General features: G+C 72.0%; 1 protein-coding gene across 1 annotated transcript; it reads right to left on the bottom strand.

The window, feature by feature from the left end:
* Window positions 1-421: 421 nt before the first annotated feature.
* On the bottom strand, window positions 422-19,747 carry POLD1 (DNA polymerase delta 1, catalytic subunit). Its single transcript, XM_044987896.1, is given in 29 exon segments — window positions 422-664; window positions 1,114-1,211; window positions 2,077-2,129; window positions 3,214-3,327; window positions 3,476-3,608; window positions 3,698-3,800; window positions 4,956-5,108; window positions 6,063-6,238; window positions 7,467-7,604; window positions 8,113-8,208; window positions 9,886-10,033; window positions 10,193-10,306; window positions 10,848-10,964; window positions 11,125-11,213; window positions 11,828-12,019; window positions 12,166-12,276; window positions 14,429-14,572; window positions 15,066-15,170; window positions 15,270-15,374; window positions 15,376-15,437; window positions 15,969-16,098; window positions 16,355-16,416; window positions 16,419-16,465; window positions 17,100-17,268; window positions 17,500-17,625; window positions 17,707-17,847; window positions 18,373-18,486; window positions 18,692-18,903; window positions 19,617-19,747. Coding segments are annotated over 28 exon segments (3,342 nt in total). The 5' UTR covers window positions 18,897-18,903; window positions 19,617-19,747; the 3' UTR covers window positions 422-567.
* Window positions 19,748-20,170: the final 423 nt, after the last annotated feature.

Below are 20,170 nucleotides of genomic sequence, written 5' to 3'. Positions count from 1 at the left end.
GCTTTTATCGGCTGACCCTTATCTCCCCCCAACATCACGTTGCATCCGGCATATGGGGGGGCTGCTGGGGGGCACGGGGGGTGAGCCCAGTGCTGCAGCCCAGGCAGGGAACGGGGGGGGGGAAGGAGGAGCTCCCCCAGCAGCCATGGGGTGGGGGGGTGCTATGGGGGAGCCTGGCACCCAGCTGCAGGTGAGAGGGAGGCAGGTGGGGGGGGGAGCTGAATTCCCAAACTCCCTGTGGGGCTTCACCCTCCTCGTTCTATGGGGGAGGGGCCTAGGTGGAGTCCGGAGAGAGAACCCAGGAGTCCTGGTTCCCAGCCACCCCCGCTCTAACCACTAGCCCCCCCCCCTCCCTTCCCAGAGCCGGGGAGAGAACCCAGGAGTCCTGATGCCCCATAAACCAGGAGAATTTCCCAGCATTGAAAATAAGAATCTTTATTCCAGGTAGAAAATAGAAAATTACAAAGCTCCCGAAGGCCCCCCCCAGCCCCGCCCGGGGAACCTCCCTTGGCGAGGGAGGGGCTGAGCCCCCCCATGTCCTGCCCCCCTGCCGGGGGGGGGCCCCGGTCACCACGTGGGGGGCCCGAATCGAGCCACCAGCCGCTCCTGGTCATCCAGGTCTTTCTGCACCTTCTTGCGCATGTAGAAGATGGGGCAGTCCCGGCTGGGGGGGGGGGAGAGAAGAGGGGGGGGGTCAGTGCAGAACGGGGGGGCCCGGGGAGGGAGATTTTTGGGGTGCTCGGGGTGAACTGAGCCCCACCCCCTGCAGGGGGGGGCGGGGGAGGCCGCTGCGGCAGGTGCTGGATTTATGGGGTTATAAAGACGCCAGCCGGGGCCCGGCCGTTCCCCCCCCCCCGCCCCCCCCGTGGGAGCCGGCTGTTTACGCAACCCGATAAGCGGCTGTAAACGCCCGGGGGGGGCGGGGGGGCCGGGGCATAAAACCATATTTCAGCCCCCGGCTCCCGTGGGAACCGGCTGCGCCGAGGGAGGAGCTGGGAGCGGAGAACCCGCCTGCCCCCCCCCCCGGTACCTTCCTGCCCCCCCAGGGCCTGGCCAGCCCTGTCGCCCCCCCCCCCGGTACCTCCTGCCCCCCGGCGGGGGGGGGGGGCATACCTGGTGCACAGGACGTCCTCATGCAGGCTGCCCTGGCAGCGCTGACACTGGGTCCAGAGCCGAGAGAACTTCTCCTCCAGCGCCGAGAGATGAGAGATCTGGGGGGGGGGGGGGAAATCCGGAGGGGGGGGGGGTTAGACAGGGCATCTCCCCCAATATGCAGCCCCCCCCACACCTCAGAACAGGGGCTGGGCCTGCAGCCTTCATCCCAAGGCTGGCACAGGACCCAGGCGTCCTGGCTCCCAGCCCCCCCTGCTCTAACCACTATCCCTCACTCCCCTCCCAGAGCCGGGGAGAGAACCCAGGAGTCCTGGCTCCCAGCCCCCCCTGCTCTAACCACTATCCCTCACTCCCCTCCCAGAGCCGGGGAGAGAACCCCGGAGTCCTGGCTCCCAGCCCCCCCTGCTCTAACCACTATCCCTCACTCCCCTCCCAGAGCCGGGGAGAGAACCCCGGAGTCCTGGCTCCCAGCCCCCCCTGCTCTAACCACTATCCCTCACTCCCCTCCCAGAGCCGGGGAGAGAACCCCGGAGTCCTGGCTCCCTGCCCTCCCTGCTCTAACCACTATCCCTCACTCCCCTCCCAGAGCCGGGGAGAGAACCCCGGAGTCCTGGCTCCCAGCCCCCCCTGCTCTAACCACTATCCCTCACTCCCCTCCCAGAGCCGGGGAGAGAACCCCGGAGTCCTGGCTCCCAGCCCCCCCTGCTCTAACCACTATCCCTCACTCCCCTCCCAGAGCCGGGGAGAGAACCCCGGAGTCCTGGCTCCCAGCCCCCCTGCTCTAACCACTATCCCTCACTCCCCTCCCAGAGCCGGGGAGAGAACCCCGGAGTCCTGGCTCCCTGCCCTCCTCCATGCTTTAACCAGCAGACGCATGGGCCTGTCCCAGCCCCACAGCATGTTTCCTGACCCACCCCCACCCCCCCCGGCCATGGTGAGACCCATACGTGCCCCCCAACTCACCTCCTTCTGGTACAGCTCCGACTGGTGCCCCACACAGAACTTACACACCGCGCCTGTGGGGAGACACGTCAGCGACCCGCCCTCCAGGGCCCCCCAGCCCCAACCCCTCCCCATTGACCCTGGGGCTCCCACTAGCCCCCCCAGCCCCAGGCAGCCTCCCAGCTCTGCCCCCGGTGGGAGAGGGGGGACCCCCAGTGGGACTCAGAGGTTACTTGGGGGGCAGGGGGGCTCAGGGACCCCCAGCAGGACTCAGGTTACCCCGGGGGCTCAGGGACCCCCAGCAGGACTCAGGTTACCCTGGGGGGGCAGGGGGCTCCCAGGGGGACTCAGGCTCGGCGTGGGGACCCCCGGGGGACTCAGAGGTCACCGGGGGGGGGGCAGGGGAGTTTGGAGAACCTGGCACGGGGCTTTTCTCTGGTTACAACACCCTGGAGACACCCCCCCACCCCCCGCCCCACAGGATCTTGCGCCACCCGCTGGCCCGGAACTCGGCGCCACCAGCTCCCCGCCCACCCCACCCGGGCAGGGATGTGGGGGAGGGTTATCACATGCTCTGACGGGGGGGCAGCGGGGGCCCGGCCGGCTGGGGGGTGTCACCGTAGGGGGGCAGGATGACATGGGGGGGCAGGGGGCACACAGGGCTGGTAACTCACCGTGGTGGGGCAGGGGGACGCGGGGGTCACACACCATGGGGGGCGGGGCACACGGGGGCCCCCCAAGGGGGGGACACCGACTCACCGTGGTGGGGCAGGGGGACGCGGGGGCCCCCAAGGGGGGACACCGACTCACCGTGGTGGGGCAGGGGGACGCGGGGGCCAAGGGGGGACACCGACTCACCGTGGTGGGGCAGGGGGACGCGGGGGCCCCCAAGGGGGGACACCGACTCACCGTGGTGGGGCAGGGGGATGCGGGGGCCCCCAAGGGGGGACACCGACTCACCGTGGTGGGGCAGGGGGACGCGGGGGCCAAGGGGGGACACCGACTCACCGTGGTGGGGCAGGGGGACGCGGGGGCCCCCAAGGGGGGACACCGACTCACCGTGGTGGGGCAGGGGGACGCGGGGGCCCCCAAGGGGGGACACCGACTCACCGTGGTGGGGCAGGGGGACGCGGGGGCCAAGGGGGGACACCGACTCACCGTGGTGGGGCAGGCTGGCCCGGCAGCCCAGGCAGGTGCTGCGTTTGGTGGCGAAGGCCATGAGCCCCCCGACCCGGGAGGTGAGGACGGTTTTGCAGCGCGTGTGCTCCCCTCCTGTGGGGAGAGACGGGTCAGGGCCGGGCCCCCCAACGCTCAGGGCCCCCCAGCCCGGAGACGGGGGCCGAGCACGTCCCAGGAGGCAGCGGGGGGCGCCCGGGGGGCAGCGGGGGGCGCCGGGGGGGTTCAGCGGGGGGGCACTCACGCAGCAGGACGCTCTCGGCCCGGCCCTCGCCCAGGATGGGCTCGAAGACGCGCAGCAGGGGCTTGGCCAGCTGCTGCTCCAGGTAGTACTGGGTGTCGATCGGCATGTTGTTCTCCAGCACATAGATGGGGTCCTGCAAGGGGGCCGGGGGGGTCAGAGCAGGGGGGCAGCAGGGACCCCCCCATCTGCCAATGCTCCCCTCCTCCAGCCCCCCCCACTCACCTCCGATTTCAGGTAGGCCGCCACCCCCTTGGCCGCGCTCACGATGACGTAGGGGACGCGGTCGCCCAGGCTGGGGGCGCTGCCCGGATCCCGCCGCCGCATCCTGCGGAGATTGGGGGTGAGAGCAGGACCGGGGCCGGGCGAGCAGGGGCTGCGGGTCGGGAGTGAGGGGCACCGGCGGGGCTGGTGGGGGCAGGGCTGGGCTAGCGGGGGGCTGCGGGTCGGGAGTGAGGGGCACCGGCAGGGCTGGGGGGGGCAGGGCCGGGCTAGCAGGGGGCTGCGGGTCGGGAGTGAGGGGCACCGGCAGGGCTGGGGGGGGCAGGGCCGGGCTAGCAGGGGGCTGCGGGTCGGGAGTGAGGGGCACTGGCAGGGCTGGGGGGGGCAGGGCTGGGCTAGCAGGGGGCTGCGGGTCGGGAGTGAGGGGCACCGGCGAAGCTGGGGGGGGCAGGGCTGGGCTAGCAGGGGCTGCAGGTCGGGAGTGGGGGGCACCGGCAGGGCTGGGCTAGCAGGGGCTGCGGGTCGGGAGTGAGGGGCACCGGCAGGGCTGGGGGGGGGCCGGGCGGGGCTAGCAGGGGCTGCGGGTCGGGAGTGAGGGGCACCGGCAGGGCTGGGCGGGGGCAGGGCCGGGCTAGCAGGGGGCTGCGGGTCGGGAGGGAGCGGCACCGGCAGGGCTGGGCGGGGGCAGGGCCGGGCTAGCAGGGGGCTGCGGGTCGGGAGTGAGGGGCACCGGCAGGGCTGGGGGGGCAGGGCCGGGCTAGCAGGGGCTGCGGGTCGGGAGTGAGGGGCACCGGCAGGGCTGGGGGAGGGGGGCAGGGCTGGGCTAGCAGGGGGCTGCGGGTCGGGAGTGAGGGGCACCGGCGGGGCTGGGGGGGGCAGGGCCGGGCTAGCAGGGGCTGCGGGTCGGGAGTGAGGGGCACCGGCAGGGCTGGGGGAGGGGGGCAGGGCTGGGGGAGCGGGGGGGAGGGTTGGGAGCCGGCTTGCTGCTGCCCCGCCCCCCCCGGCGAGGCTGCGGAGGCCACAGGAAGTGCCGGGGGGGGCTGTTTCCAGGGGGTGGGGCCGGCGCAGGTGGGCCGGGGCAGCTATTTCTGCCTTTCCCCTGGGTCACGCCTCAGCGCCCCCCCCAGGGAGCTCCCCGCGGGGCCGGGGGGGGCTCAGCTGCAGGGCCGGGGCCCCAGCGAGACCCAGCACCGGGGCAGCACCCGCCTGCTGGGTGGGGCCCGGCCCCAGGGGCCCCCCGCTGCCCCCCAAGGGCCCTCACCTCTCGGCCAGCTCCACGTGGGCCTGGTGGCCGGCGTACTCGTGGGCCGTGCGGGTCAGCTCCTTGGTGATCACCAGCTGGGAGATGTCCACCCGGTTACACAGCAGGTCCGAGATCACCTCCTTGGCGTGGGCCACCGCGCCCGCCGGGTCCCTGCCAGACGCCGGGTCAGAGCAGGACGCCTGGGTTCCCCCCGCAGCCGGGGGAGGGGCTGGGGCTAGAGCAGGGGGCGGGAGCCAGGACGCCTGGGTTCTCTCCCTGGCTCTGGGAGGGGAGTGGGGCCTAGTGGTTAGAGCAGGGGGGCTGGGAGCCAGGACTCCTGGGTTCTCTCCGTGGCTCTGGGCAGGGAGTGGGGGCCAGTGGTTAGAGCAGGGGGGCTGGGAGCCAGGACTCCTGGGTTCTCTCCCTGGCTCTGGGAGGGGAGTAGGGCCTAGTGGTTAGAGCAGGGGGGCTGGGAGCCAGGGCTCCTGGATTCTCTCTGGGAGGGGAGTGGGGCCTAGTGGGTAGAGCAGGGGGGCTGGGAGCCAGGACTCCTGGGTTCTCCCCCCAGCTCTGGGAGGGGAGGGGAGTGGGGCCTAGGGGAGCCAGGGCTCCTGGGTTCTCTCCTTGGCTCTGGGAGGGGAGTGGGGCCTAGTGGTTAGAGCGGGGGGGGCTGGGAGCCAGGGCTCCTGGGTTCTCTCTGGGAGGGGAGTGGGGCCTAGTGGGTAGAGCAGGGGGGCTGGGAGCCAGGACTCCTGGGTTCTCCCCCCAGCTCTGGGAGGGGAGGGGAGTGGGGCCTAGGGGAGCCAGGGCTCCTGGGTTCTCCCCCCAGCTCTGGGAGGGGAGTGGGGCCTAGTGGTTAGAGCGGGGGGCTGGGAGCCAGGGCTCCTGGGTTCTCCCCCCCAGCTCTGGGCGGGGAGTGGGGTCTAGTGGTTAGAGCGGGGGGTTGGGAGCCAGGGCTCCTGGGTTCTCCCCCCAGCTCTGGGCGGGGAGTGGGGGATAGTGGTTAGAGCAGGGGGCTGGGAGCCAGGGCTCCTGGGTTCTCTCTGGGAGGGGGGAGGGGAGTGGGGCCTAGTGGTTAGAGCGGGGGGCTGGGAGCCAGGGCTCCTGGGTTCGCGCCCGCCCCACCTGTCGATGAGCAGCTTGCGCAGGCAGGTGTTGATGAGGTTGGCCACCAGGGGGCAGTTGTCGCGGCGCACGGTCTCGATGCCCTTGCAGTCCATCTTGTCGTGGGCGCTGGCGCTGGCGGAGAAGTAGAGCCCGGCGTAGCGCTTCTTGCTGATCAGCAGGTAGGGGAAGTACACCTGGGGGGCGGGGGTGAGGGGTGGAGTCCTGCCCCCCCGCAGAGCCCCCCCCTCGCTGCAGAGCCCTGCGCCCCCCGAACCCGCCCCCCCTGCAGAGCCCTGCGCTCCCCGTATCCGCCCCCCTGCAGAGCCCTGCGCCCCCCGAACCCGCCCCCCCCATTGCAGAGCCCTGCGCCCCCCGAACCCGCCCCCCTGCAGAGCCCTGCGCCCCCCGTACCCGCCCCCCGGCCCCCTCCCCTGCAGAGCCCTGCGCCCCCCGTACCCGCCCCCCGGCCCCCTCCCCTGCAGAGCCCTGCGCCCCCCGTACCCGCCCCCCGGCCCCCCTCTGCAGAGCCCTGCGCCCCCCGAACCGGCCCCCCCTGCAGAGCCCTGCGCCCCCCGTATCCGCCCCCCGCCCCCCCCCCCTGGAGAGCCCTGCGCTCCCCGTACCCGCCCCCCCTGCAGAGCCCTGCGCCCCCCGTACCCGCCCCCCCTGCCCCCTCCCCTGCAGAGCCCTGCGCCCCCCGAACCTGCCCCCCCTGCAGAGCCCTGCGCCCCCCGTATCCGCTCCCCCGGCCCCCTCCCCTGCAGAGCCCTGCGCACCCCGAACCTGCCCCCCCTGCAGAGCCCCCCCCTCGCTGCAGAGCCCTGCGCCCCCCGAACGTGCCACCCGGCAGAGCCCTGCGCCCCCCGTACCCGCCCCCCCGGCCCCCTCCCCTGCACAGCCCTGCGCCCCCCGAACCTGCCACCCTGCAGAGCCCTGCGCCCCCCGACCCGGCCCCCCCCGGCCCCCTCCCCTGCAGAGCCCTGCGCCCCCCGAACCTGCCACCCTGCAGAGCCCTGCGCCCCCCGTATCTGCCCCCCCCGGCCCCCTCCCCTGCACAGCCCTGCGCCCCCCGAACCCGCGCCCCCGGCCCCCTCCCCTGCAGAGCCCTGCGCCCCCCGAACCCGCCCCCCTGCAGAGCCCTGCGCCCCCCGTATCTGCCCCCCCCGGCCCCCTCCCCTGCAGAGCCCTGTGCCCCCCGTACCCGCCCCCCCGGCCCCCTCCACTGCAGAGCCCTGCGCCCCCCGTACCTGCCCCCCCGGGCCCCCCTGCAGAGCCCTGCTCCCCCCATACCTGCCCCCCCTGCAGAGCCCTGTGCCCCCCGTACCCGCCCCCCCCCCCGAGGGCCACGCACGGATCCAGCCCCAGAGGCGCTGCCCGGTGTGGTCGGGGGTTAGATGAGCCCCCCCCCCCCCCCACACTCACCTTCTCGAACTCCAGCTTGATGGGGGGCGGGAAGTGGCCGGAGACCCAGGAGGCGGCTTCCCGCCCGAGGCGCATGGCCTCCGCCACCGAGGGCACCCCCAGGCGGCACATCACCGAGTCCGTGTCCCCGTACACCACCTGGGGGGGGGGCAGAGGGGTGAGAGATCCAGCCCCCCCCAGCCCGTGTCCCCATACACCACCTGGGGGGGGCAGAGGGGTGAGAGATCCAGCCCCCCCCAGCCCGTGTCCCCATACACCACCTGGGGGGGGGCAGAGGGGTGAGAGATCCAGCCCTCCCCAGCCCGTGTCCCCGTACACCACCGGGGGGGGGGCAGAGGGGTGAGAGATCCAGCCCCCCCCAGCCCGTGTCCCCGTACACCACCGGGGGGGGGCAGAGGGGTGAGAGATCCAGCCCCCCCACCCCCACCCCGACCCAGCCCGTGTCCCCATACACCACCTGAGGGGGGGCAGAGGGGTGAGAGAGATCCAGCCCCCCCCCAGCCCGTGTCCCCATACACCACCTGGGGGGGCCAGGCAGGGTGAGAGAGACCTACCCCCCCACACCAGGTCCCCATACAGCACCAGGGGGGTGGGGGAGTGGGGTAAGAGCCCCTGCCCCACACCAGCCAGCCCACAGACCCCTCACCTTGGCGTCGGCGCTGTACCCGTTGGCCAGGGTGTATTTCGACTCCACCAGCTGCTTCGTTTTCTCAATCATCTGGCGCCCAAAACCCGTCACGCTCTGGGGGGGGGGACACAGGGGTAATGGGGCTGGGGGGGGGAAGAGACCCCCTCTCACCAGGGACAGACTGCACGGACCCCCAGCTCTGCTAGTGCCCCCCACTCAACCCGCAGCCCCCTGCCAGCCCAGATCCCCCACCCCCAGCCCTGCCGGTGCCCCTCACCCCCTGCCCATGCCCCCATGTGATGGGCACACGGCCTGGCCTGACTCACACACAACAGGCTCCTGTTCCGGTGCCAGCCCCCCCACGCCCCCCCGGAGCAGCGGTACCCGCAGGAAGCAGGGCGGGGCCCAGCACAGCCCCTGTCCCGAGCTGAGCAGGGATTGGCCAGTGCAGGGGCCCCACAGACTCAGGCAGGGGCCCTCTGCCCAGCCGGGGGCCTGGCCCCACTGCCCCAGGGCGGCGCTACGGGGGCTGGGCTGCAAGGGGCTGTAGGAGGCGCTGGGCACTGGAAACTTGCTACCCCAAAGCTGTGCAGAGTTTCTCAGCAGCGGGTGAGGGGGGCCCTGTATTTCCAGCCCCTGCGCCCCCCCCAGAGGGGCCGTGTCCCAGCGCCGGGCGAGGGGTCCCCACGCACCCAGCCCCCACCCCAGAGGGGCCGTGTCCCAGTGCCGGGTCCCCGTGTACCCAGCCCCCCCCAGAGGGGCCGCGTCCCAGCGCCGGGCGAGGGGTCCCCGCGCACCCAGCGCCCCCCCCAGAGGGGCCGCGTCCCAGCGCCGGGCGAGGGGTCCCCGCGCACCCAGCCCCCACCCCAGAGGGGCCGTGTCCCAGTGCCGGGTCCCCGTGCCGGGTCCCCATGTACCCAGCCCCCCCCAGAGGGGCCGCGTCCCAGCGCCGGGCGAGGGGTCCCCGCGCACCCAGCCCCCCCCCCCCAGAGGGGCCGCGTCCCAGCGCCGGGCGAGGGGTCCCCGCGCACCCAGCCCCCACCCCAGAGGGGCCGCGTCCCAGCGCCGGGCGAGGGGTCCCCGCGCACCCAGCCCCCCCCCCAGAGGGGCCGCGTCCCAGCGCCGGGCGAGGGGTCCCCGTGTACCCAGCCCCCCCCAGAGGAGCCGCGTCCCAGCGCCGGGCGAGGGGTCCCCGCGTACCCAGCCCCCACCCCAGAGGGGCCGCGTCCCAGCGCCGGGGGAGGGGTCCCCGTGCGCCCAGCTCCCCCCCAGAGGAGCCGCGTCCCAGCGCCGGGCGAGGGGTCCCGACACCCAGCCCCCTCCCCCAGAGGGGCCGCGTCCCAGCCCCAGGCGAGGGGTCCCGACACCCAGCCCCCTCCCCCAGAGGGGCCGCGTCCCAGCGCCGGGCGAGGGGTCCCCGTGCGCCCAGCCCCCACCCCCGAGGGGCCGCGTCCCAGCCCCAGGCGAGGGGTCCCGACCCCCAGCCCAGACGCGGCTGGTGGGGACGGCTCCGGCTGCGCCCAGCACCGGCGTTCGGGAAGGCCGGGGCGGGAGCGCTGCCGGGGCGGGGTGTGGGGTGGGCGCGGCTCTGACCCTGGCTGGGCCGGGGGCGGATTGAGGAAGTGCCAGGGAAGCCCCTGGAGCTGGGCTGGGCACAGAAAGTCCCTGAGTCCCCCCAGCCGGACAGACAGACAATGGGGCAGCAGTGCCAGCCCCACCTGGGAAATCCCCCCCGGCCCAGGCTGGGGAGGGGGAGGGGGAGGGAGCCCAGCCCCCCCCCCCCGGGCTCACCTGGGAGATCTCCAGGCAGGGCAGCTTGCCCACCTGGGCGCCGGTGAAGCCGTACACCGAGTTGGCGCTGACCTTGAGCGCCAGCTGCCGCCCGTCCAGCACCTGCCGCCTGAAGGGGTCGGTCTCCCGCTGCAGCTCCGCCTTGGCCCTGCGCCAGGGAGGGGTCAACGCCATCAGCGGGGGGGCGGCGCTATGCCGAGTCCCCGCGACCCCCATGTTCCCCCCACGCAGCCCCGTCCCCGCCCCACAATCCCAGTGCCTCCCACAGCCCCCGCCCAGCCCCCCCGGGCCGAGCGCCCCCCCTCACCTCTTGCGGGCGGCCAGCAGGCTCTCCAGGATCTCGGGGAGCAGCCCCTTGCGCACGGAGGCCTTGACGAAGAGGTCGCCCGTGGGGGTGCGGATAAACTCCTCGGGGGACAGCCTGGGGGGAGATGGCGGGGGGGGGCTCAGGGACACCCCCGGTGCCCCCCCCGTCCCGTCCCATCCCGTCCCCCTCGCAGAACCCCAGCCCAGACACTGCCTGGGGGCAACCCCAGCTCTGCTCTGTCCCAGCCCCCCCAGAGCTGGCGTGGGAGGGGGGTCCCCATCTCCACCCTGCTCCCCCTCCCCCTGGGGCACAGGGCCCCCCGCTGCCCCTGCCCCTCACGGCCCGGCCCCCTGCATCTCCCCCACCCCCCTGCCACCCATCCCCCTTCCCCCTGTGTAGCACAGGGACCCCCACAGCCCAGCCCCCTCCCCCAGCACCCACCCCCTTCCCCACCCCACCTCCCCCGTGTAGCACAGGGCCCCCCCCGCTGCCCCTGCCCCTCATGGCCCAGCCCCCTGCCATCTCCCCCACTCCCCCTGCCACCCATCCCACCCCGTGGAGCACAGAGCACCCCACAGCCCCCTCCCCCGTCACCCAACCCCCTTCCCCTCCCCACCCCCATGTGGCACGTGGACCCATTTCCCCCGCCCCTCACCCGTAGCGCTCCGGCGCCCCCTGCTGCAGCAGCGTGGTGTAGCACAGGTTGTGAGCCATCATGATGGAGGGGTACAGGGAGGAGAAGTCCAGCGTGGCGATGGGCACGTCGTAGTACCTGGGGGGGGTGGGGGAGGTTATTGTCTCCTGGTGCCAACCCCCCCCCCCCCCGAGCCCCTCCCAGCACCGTTCCCCATGGGGACCCCGCCCCGCAGACCCACCGACCCCCCCCAGCTCCCTCCGGGCTGCTCCCCACTGCACCCTCCCCACGCACTCACCCCTTCTGAGGCTCGATGACCGTGGCCCCGGCGTAGTCCTCGCCCCCTTCCGACTTCACCACGGGCATCACCAGGTCCTGCTTCATGGCCTGTGGGGAGTGGGGACATCAGGGCCCTGTGTGTGTGGGGGGGGGGGGAATCCAGCCGGAGGATCCCCAACCCCCTCAGCCCCCCACCTCCGCAACGGCCCCCTCCCCTGCCTGGGCAGGAGCTGCCCTGGGACGAAGTGGGGGGATTTCCTTAGCGTTGTGCAAGAACACGGTGTGTGCCTCAGTTTCCCTGTGTGCTGTGTGTATAACAGGGGGCAGCCGGGGGGGGGGGGTCGTTACCGCAGGGGGCCAGGTGTGACCTTGCCCAGCAGCCGGGACCCTGCCAACAGCCTGGAGATGGGGGACCCAGTGACTGGTGCCCGGGAGGCCCAGTCCGGCTTGGGAGCAACCAGGTCTGGCCAGTGGGTGGGGGGGGGAACAAAGGCTGGAAGACGGGGGCCCAGGTGAGCAGTTTACCTGGCACTGAGGACAAAGGAGGTAGTTGTTGGGAGGGGACAGAGGGCCCGGCTGGAAGGGGGGGGATGTGGCGGAGGGGCTGGGGGGCTCAGCGCTGGGGCTGGACCCCCGAGAAGGCGTCGCACGGACGGGGGCTCTTCCCAGGGGCCGGACGCAGCCGGGCGAGCCCGAGCCCCCCCCCCCGGGGCTCCCCTCACCTGGCGCAGCAGCTGCGACACCACCTTGACCTGCTGGCCCCGGGAGAGCAGGTAGCCCAGCGGCACCCCGGTGACCCGCGCCATCTCCATGTAGTTGATGACGCACATCAGCTTCTCCAGCAGGCGCAGCGGCAGGTAGGCGTCCTTCAGGCAGTACACGGCCAGGCGCCGGCGCGTCTGCTCCGACCCGTTCTGGGGGGACAGGACACGGTGGCGGGGGGCTGGGCCGAGCCGGGTCAGGTGTGGGGAGCCCAGGGAGGGCCCGTCAGGTGGGAGGGAGAGAGCAGGGGCGGGGCATGCTGAGGCCCCGCCCTCCCCTGCAGAGGCCCCGCCCTCACCTGCAGGTCGGTGATGATGGAGTGTTGCACGTCCTCCTTCTGCTCCTGCAGGAAGTGGAAGCTGACGGCGTTCAAGGTGTACGAGCGCAGCTTGTATTCGCGCAGCAGCACCTGGGGGGGGCGGGACCGTGAGACCCCCCGGCGCTCCTCCCCACCGGTACCCCTCATTACTGACCCACAGACCCCACCCCCCGGCACCGCTCGCTCCCGCCCAGCGACGAAATGGGACTGTTCTTAAGGTTTTCCCTGAATACCGTGGTGTGTGGGTGCCTCAGTTTCCCCCATGGAGGCGGTGGGACAAGGGACCGAGTGCTGCAGTGACCCCTAGCGGGCAGGCATGGTACTGCCGCCTGGCCACAGACAATAGCCCGACACTCTGGAGCCTGACGACTCACGGCCCGGCCCAGTTTCTGCCGGAATCAACCGGGTGTTGGAGAACAAAGAGACCAGGTGGCCGCTGGCTCGGGAAAGGGACAAAGGACGGAGAGGGGGGGGGATATTTGTGGCTTTGTACATGAATCGCGGGTGGGCGCCTCAGTTTCCCTGCGTCTTTAACAAGGTGGTGGGAGAGGTTTTGTTGGTGCAGAGGACCAGGGGTGACCTCGCCTAGCGGCTGGGACCCCCGGACAAGGGCCTGGGGATGGGGGACCCTAGGACTGGTGACCCAGGGGCCTGCCCCAGCTTGGGAGGCAGCGGAAGGACAAAGGGCTGAGGAGAGAGGACCCCAGTGACCTGACCAACCGGTTCCAGGCCGGTAGAGAGAGGGGCCCTGTGACGAAGTGGGGGGGGGTTTCTAGGTTTTTCCATGTTTCCCAGTGGGTTGCATGCCGAGGGGGTGGGACTCAGTGTCCCCGGGTGTTACGGGGTAACGAGGGGAGGGGGGAGGGAGTTTGTGGGCACAGAGGACCAGAGAGGGAACTCGGGACCCCGGCCGCTGGCCTGGAGGATGGAGACCCCAGCGACTGGTGCCCTGGTGCCCCGGAGACCCGGCTCAGGAGTCGCAGCCGGTTCTGGCCGGGGGGAGGACAATGGGCTGCGGGGACGGACCCCGGTGACCTGACCAGCCGGGTCCAGCCAGAGGGGCCAGAGGACGGGAGGGGAGAGGAGACCCAGGAGACAAGACAATGGACAGAGGGGGCCTTGGGGCCGGGGGTCTCAGATGCCCAGCTGGGAGCAGGAGGGCTCGGGGCTGGAGGGGGGGGGCAGAGCCCACCTGGCTGCAGGGGGACTGGGACGTGCTGGGCTGAGGGGGGCCAGGCCTGAGGCTGGAGAGTTTCCTGCGCTGGGTTCAACGCTCAATAACCCTCCTGTGTTACGCTGGCTGAGTCGCTCCGGGCTAGAGAGCAGGGGGCGTTATTCCCTCTGGGAGTGGAGGCCCGGGGGGTCCGGAGCGAGGGGACTCCCCGAGGGGCCCACGGCAGAGACAGACGCGCTGAGGCTCAGAGAGGGGCGGCTGCAGGAGGTGGAGGGGCCGGACCCCGAGGGAGAGCGGCCCCCCAAGAAGGGCTGTCGCACTGAAGGGGGCACCCCCCAGGGAGCCGATAGCCCATGTCCTGAGTCTCTGACAGAGGAGCACCGGGCGGGTCTGGGGCTGGGCTGCAGGAAGGGGTCACTCTCCTGGTTTGGGACATTGTGTGTGTGTGTGTGGGGGGGGAGTCCAGGGCTCCAGGCTCTGGGTCCCCCCAAGATGGACTTTGCTGTCTGTGCTCCCGTCGGCCAATAACCCTGCGGTGATACCGGCTGGCTGAGAGTCCCGGCTGGCTGCGGGGTGGGGGGGCAGGGAGCCCGTGGGGGCTGAACGTGCCGCGGTCGGACCCAGGAAGCGCCGACGCCGAGCCCTGAATGCCTGGCTTCGCTCAGAGCGGTTCCCGAGCACCCGGACTGTGACCCCCGTGATGCCCCCGCCCCGCAGCACCAACCAGCCCCCCACAGCCCCCCTTGGCCCCGCCCACAGCCCCCCGCCCACCCAACCAGCCCCCTCGGCCCCGCCCCACAGCCCCCCTCAACCAGCCCCCCTCGGCCCCGCCCCGCAGCCCCCCTCAACCAGCCCTCCCACAACCAGCCCCCCTCGGCCCCCCACCGCAGCTCCCCCCACCCGCCCCCCGCAGCCTCCCGCCACCCTCAACCAGCCCTGCACAGCCCCCCACCCCTCCAACCAGCCCCCCTCAACCCGGCCCCGCAGCCCCCCTCAACCCAACCCCCTCAACCCGGCCCCGCAGCCCCCCCCCAGCCAGCCCCCTCGGCCCCCCCCAGCCAGCCCCACCTGCAGCAGGTCGAACTGGATGCGCCCCTCGGCATTGATGACCTTGTTCTCCCGCCGCCGCCCCATCTGCTTGGACTGGAAGGACGAGTCCCGGATGAGGGATTTGCGCCCGAGGATGCGGCCCAGGAAGGGGAAGGTGGAGACCTGCCGGAAGCGGGTGGGGGAAGGGGGTGAGCTGGGGTGTCAGGCCCGGGGGTGGGGGGGAGGCAGCTCCGCTCTCCTTGGGGAACATGGGGAGCGAAGCAGGGCCCAGGAACACCCCCACACAGGGCACTGTCACAGGCTGCACCTGGCTCAGGCGGGGGGAACCCTGACCCCCTGCGCGGCGGGGGGGTGGGGGAGAGGTCCCATGCTGCGGGTCAGGGGGCGGGGTCCCCATTACCTTGAGGGCCTGCAGCAGGTAGGGCAGGTTGGTGGGGGGTCCCCGCAGTTCAGAGAGGGGGCGGGGGCTGTTGGGGGTCAGTGGAGAGGTCGGGGGCAATGGGGGGCGGGGTCCCCGCTACCTTGAGGGCCTGGGAACGCTGCAGCAGGTAGGGCAGGTCGGTGGTGGGGGGTCCCCGCAGTTCAGAGAGGGGGCGGGGGCTGTTGGGGGTCAGTGGAGGGCTCAGAGGGCAATGGGGGGCGGGGTCCCCGCTACCTTGAGGGCCTGGGAACGCTGCAGCAGGTAGGGCAGGTCGAAGTTCTGGATGTTGTAGCCGGTGACGATATCAGGGTCCACGATCCTCACAAACTCCGCCCAGGCCTGCCACAGATGAAAGGGGTCAGGGGGGGACAGCCAGAGACCCCCCAGCCCCGGGCCCCTCATGCCCCCCCCCCAACAGGGCCCCCTAGCCCCTAGTACCTTGAGCAGCTCGGCCTCCTGGGAGTAGCACAGCACCTGGGAGCCCACGATGGGGGCGCAGCTCTGGAGGGTGAAGACATTGCGGATGAAGGGGTCGCGCTCGCCCCTGACGCAGCACCATGTTGGCCACCTGGATCACCGGGTCCTTGTCCGGCTCCGGGAAGATCCCTGGGGACGGAGGGGGCAGCGGATAGGGGGGCGGGTCCGCAGCGAGCCTGGAGCTCGGCGTTCACTCTGGCCCCTAATGATGGCAGTGACTGCGGAGGCCCCTGGCTGGACCCAGCCTGCCTCCAGCTCACTCGTCCCTCCACTCCCCCGGCAGCCATCCTCACCTCCTGCTGCCCCCAACCGCCTCCCCCGACTCCCCTGCCCCTTACGCCCCGGGACACAGTGGGAATTTTCTGTAGTATTTTGACCAGGCCTGTGTGTGCCTCAGTTTCCCCATGTGCTGCATTGGTTCCTAGCAGGTAGCAGAGGCCTGTCTGCTTGCAAGGCAGGCGGCGCCCTGGTGCCTGGGCCTCATAACTGCACCTTGGGCCCAGGACCAGCCGCCCCGACATGGCTCCCCCACCCCCGGGGTGCGATTCAGTGGGACCGGCTTGCCAGGGCCCACGGGGGCTGCAGGGCAAGGGGTCTAACCTAAGGATCTGTGGCAGCGCCCTCCCCAGCTTCCCCCCACCCCACCGGGCTGCCCCCCACCTTTGCGGCCGGCGCACTCGATGTCGAAGCTCAGTACCCGCAGTGGGGCGATGCCCTGCCAGTCGCCCTCGGGGGGGTGGCTGATGAAATCTGCCCAGCCCACGTCAGCCTCCAGCTGGCACAGCGAGGCCTGGGGGGGAAGGGGAAGTGGGGGGTCAGCTGGGGGGTTCTGCACCCCCACCCCAGCCCCATGAGCCCCCACACCTCAAACCCCAAATCTTCCATAGCTCCCCAACTGCTCCTTCCCGCCCTGGCGGCAGCAGCCCCACCCCAATGGGCCCCCTGTGCCCCACACCCAGGCCAGAGACCCCTCGCACTACACGTCCTGCCCACAGACCCCCCCACTGGAGACACCCCCCGCTCACAGATCCACCCCACGGGGGTACCTTGGCCAGCTCCTTGGGGGGCTCCCCCGTGAGCTGCTCGGGGCGCAGCCGGTATTTGCCGGGGGCAGCTCGATCCAGTTACAGCCCACGACGTCCCGGTCCACCATGAACCTGGGTGGGGAGAACGAGTGAGCCGGGGTGGGTGGGGGGGGGACAAAGCAGGGGGCAGGACCCAATGCTGAGGGAGGGGTCAGGACCCAGGCTGGGGAGCAGATTGGGCAGCCAGAGGGCTGCATGGGGGGCAGATGGGGGAGAGGGCCACAGTGCATGGGGGGACTGGGATGGGGGACCCCGCCCCAAGGCAGGGGGTGGGGGAGAGGAGGAGAGGCCCCACCCCAACGCAGGAGGCAGAGGAGGGGGCCCAGCATCGGTGCGGGAGCGGGGGCAGCCCCAACGCAGGAGGCAGATGAGGAGGGCCCAATGCCTGGGGGTGGAATGGGGGGACTGAGACCCAGTGCGGAGGAATCCAGGACCAGCCGCCCCGACTGGGTGAGGGGGGCATGGCTCCCCCACCCCCGGGGTGCAATTCAGTGAGGGGGGCTGGGACGGGGGTGTGGCGGGGCAGGCGCGGGTGGGGGGCCTGGCAGGTCGGGGGGGGATGCAGCATGTGGCGGGGGCCCGGCGGGGCAGGCGCGCGGGGGGGGCCTGGCGGCGCATAGCAGGAGCCTGGCATGTCATGCGTGCGGGGGGGGGGGAGGTGGCGCATGGCAGGGGCTCGGCGTGGCGGGCGCGGGGGGGGCCCTACCGGATCTCGAAGTCGATGTTGGCCTCGTAGGCCGGGTAGCCCAGCACGCCCAGCCCCTCGCAGCGCAGCCCCTGCTCCAGCAGCCGCTTGGCGGGCGCCACCAGCCGCGGCAGCGCCAGGGTCACCTTCAGGAAAGGCAGGCGGCGCTGCCCGTGGTACCCGTACATGCCTGGGGGGGAGGAGAAGAGACATCAGATGGGCACCGCCCCCCCCCCCAACACACTCCCACATCCCTCACCCCTCCCTGCTCCACACCCCCAGGGGTCAGGTCAGATGGGCATGAGTCCCCCAACCCCTGCTCCCCAAGCCCGGGGACCCCTCACGCCACCCATGACTGGGGGGGGGGGAGCTCCCAGCCTGCCCCCCATCCCAGACCCCCCCCCCACACACACACACTCACTCTCCTTGCTGCACATCTCCACGGCCAGCACGGCCCGGCTCAGCCCCTCCCGGTTGGAGCGCAGGTCCCGCAGCACGGCCCCATTCAGCTCCCGCTGGAAGTCGCTCAGGTGCTGGGGCTGGAAGCCTGGGGGCAGAGATGGGGCAGGGGGTCAGAGGGGGCTCAGCCAGCTGTCCACTCCCCTCCCCACACCAGGAGGCAACTCACCGGCCGGGGCGGGCACGTAGAAGTAGGGGGCGAAGCCGTGGATGTGGCAACAGACGCTGTTCCCGGCTGCGGTGACGCCGAACATCCGGAGAATGGGCACCGGGCCCTGGGTGGCGCCAGGCATGCCTGGCACAGAGACGCCTGGGGGAGGGACAGGGTCAGAGACGGAGCCCCCCAACCTCCCACCCCCAGCACAGGCACCAGGCCCCCAGTCAGGGAACAGCCCAGCAGCCCCAGAGAGCTCCCCCCAACCCCGAAAGCAGCCGCACCCCAGAATGCCCGGGGTTCTCAGCGGGGCAGAGATCGACCCACGACACCAATTAACCAGCCCAGCCAGACTGGAGCCAGGGGGTCGTAAGCCCCACTGCGGGGAGAAGGGACAGCCAGGGCCAAGCCAGCAAAGAAACCCAGGAGTCCTGGCTGCAGGGCCCCCTCCCCAGCCACTCTAACCCATTGGACCTGCTTCCCCTCCCAGAGCCGGGGAGAGAACCCAGGTGTCCTGGCTCCCTTCCCCCCACCCCCTGCTTCTACCCATCAGGCCCCATCCCCTCCCTGAGGTGGGGAGAGAACCCAGGAGTTCTGGCTCCCAGCCACCCTGCTTTAACCCGCTAGCGCCCCCCCAGCTCACTGGGGGGAGCGGGAGGGGGGGCGGGGGCTGTGGCTCACCCACATAGTAGTCCAGCTCCACCTGCTGGAAGCAGAGCGCGTCCTGGGTAGGGTTTATCCTGGGGGGCGGGGGCCTCTGCCACTTGGGGTTCCCCACGGAGGAGATCAGGCTCCCTGAGGGGGAAGGAAACAGGCATCAGACGGGTCTAAGCCGTCCCCCAAGCCAAGCCATCTGCTGCCTGCAGCACCCCGCTTCCCAGCTCCCGCAGCGCCCCCTTCCCGCCTCCCCTGGCACCCCACTTCCCGCCCCTCTCCCCACAACACCGCACCCCCTACTGAGGCTCCCCGGCATTGCACTGGGGTCAGCTCCGCGTCTCACCCAGGGGCACCGTGTCAGGGGCCGGCTGCGACTCCTTCATCTCCAGCGCCATCTCGGCCTCCACCTCGTCCAGCAGGGCCAGCTCCTCCTCGAAGTGCGAGGGGCCGTCGTCCTCCCAGTCGGCCCCCTTGGGCCGCTTCCGTGGGGCCGGAGCGGGGTCCCCCTCGCCAGCCCCCACCACGGGCACCTTCCGCTTGGACTCCATCCTGGCTCTGGGGGGCAGGGAGATGGGGTGAGGAGAGACCCCCCCAGGGTGCGCCCCACAACTCCAGCCTGAGCCACCTCTCACCCAGTCACCTGCCCCACCCCATACTCAGTCGCTCCCCCCGCCCAGCCAACCCCCCACTGCCCCACACCCAGCCTTGCCCCCCCCCACCGCCAGCCCAGCCCCCCGCTTTATGTCCCACCCACCAAACTACATCCCCCAACCAGTAACTCCCCCCACCACCAATCTGCCCTACTCCATATCCCCCCCCAGCCATTACCCTCCCTCCCCCACACTGCCAGCCCTATTGCTAATGCTGTTCCCCATTGCATGGCTCCCCAAAACCTCCCCTCTCCCTCCATGGCTCCCCACCGGCCTCCCCACACCCCCAGGGGTCCCCCATCACCCCTCCGTAGCCCTCACCTCCTCCCCCGCCCCCCATGGCTCCCCATTGCCCCTCCACAGCCCCCACCTTTCCCCCACCCCCATGGTCCCTCCATCCTTCCTGCTCCCCCACAGCCCCCAACCCCTCCCCCCCACCAACTTCCTCGCGCCCCCAACGGCCCCCCAGCCTCCCTCCATAGCCCCCACCTCCTCCTCCTCCCTCCCCCCCCGGATCCCCCCCAGCCTCCCTCCACCCCCCATGGCCCCCCCGGCTCCCCCCCAGCCTCCCTCCACCCCCCATGGCCCCCCCCGGCTCCCCAGCCCGGCCCCGCTCACCTCAGGCCGCTCAGTCAGTCTCCGACTCTCCCGCCAACACAGGCGGGGAGGCGGTGACAGTTGAGCCCCGCCCCCCCCGTTCCCATGGCAACCCTCCTCCCATTGGCCGCCGCCGCCTCCACGCGCCACCCCTGAGCCGGGCGCTTCCGGTTGCCACCCTGAGCGAGTCACGGGGCGCGTGGAGAGCGCACGCGCGACAAGGAGCCAGGGGAGGGGGGGGGGTGTCAAGAGACATCAGAACGCATGCGCAAAGCCTCGGCCATCTTGAGAGGGGCGGAGGTGACGCCTCCTGTGCGCTGAGTACGCATGCGCAACAGAGATACCGCCATAGTGAATGCGGCGCGCTGTGGGGACAACAAAGCGCCTGCGCGGGAGGTCCACCATGTTGGGTGTGGCCGACGAGGGCCACGTTGATTGCGGCAACCGAGCCCGTTGATATCAACCGCACATGCGTAGTAGGGACACCGCGTCCGACTGCCATGTTGAATGTGGCAGCCGCGGGCGCTCACACTACGCAGGCGTAACTGTCTGGCTAGACGCCATTTTGAGTGTGG

This window comes from Mauremys mutica, chromosome 15 (assembly GCF_020497125.1).
Source record: "Mauremys mutica isolate MM-2020 ecotype Southern chromosome 15, ASM2049712v1, whole genome shotgun sequence".
NCBI classification, from domain to species: domain Eukaryota; kingdom Metazoa; phylum Chordata; order Testudines; family Geoemydidae; genus Mauremys; species Mauremys mutica.
The sequence above is the reverse complement of the archived record's forward strand: the minus strand, read 5'-3'. Positions and strand labels throughout refer to the sequence as shown.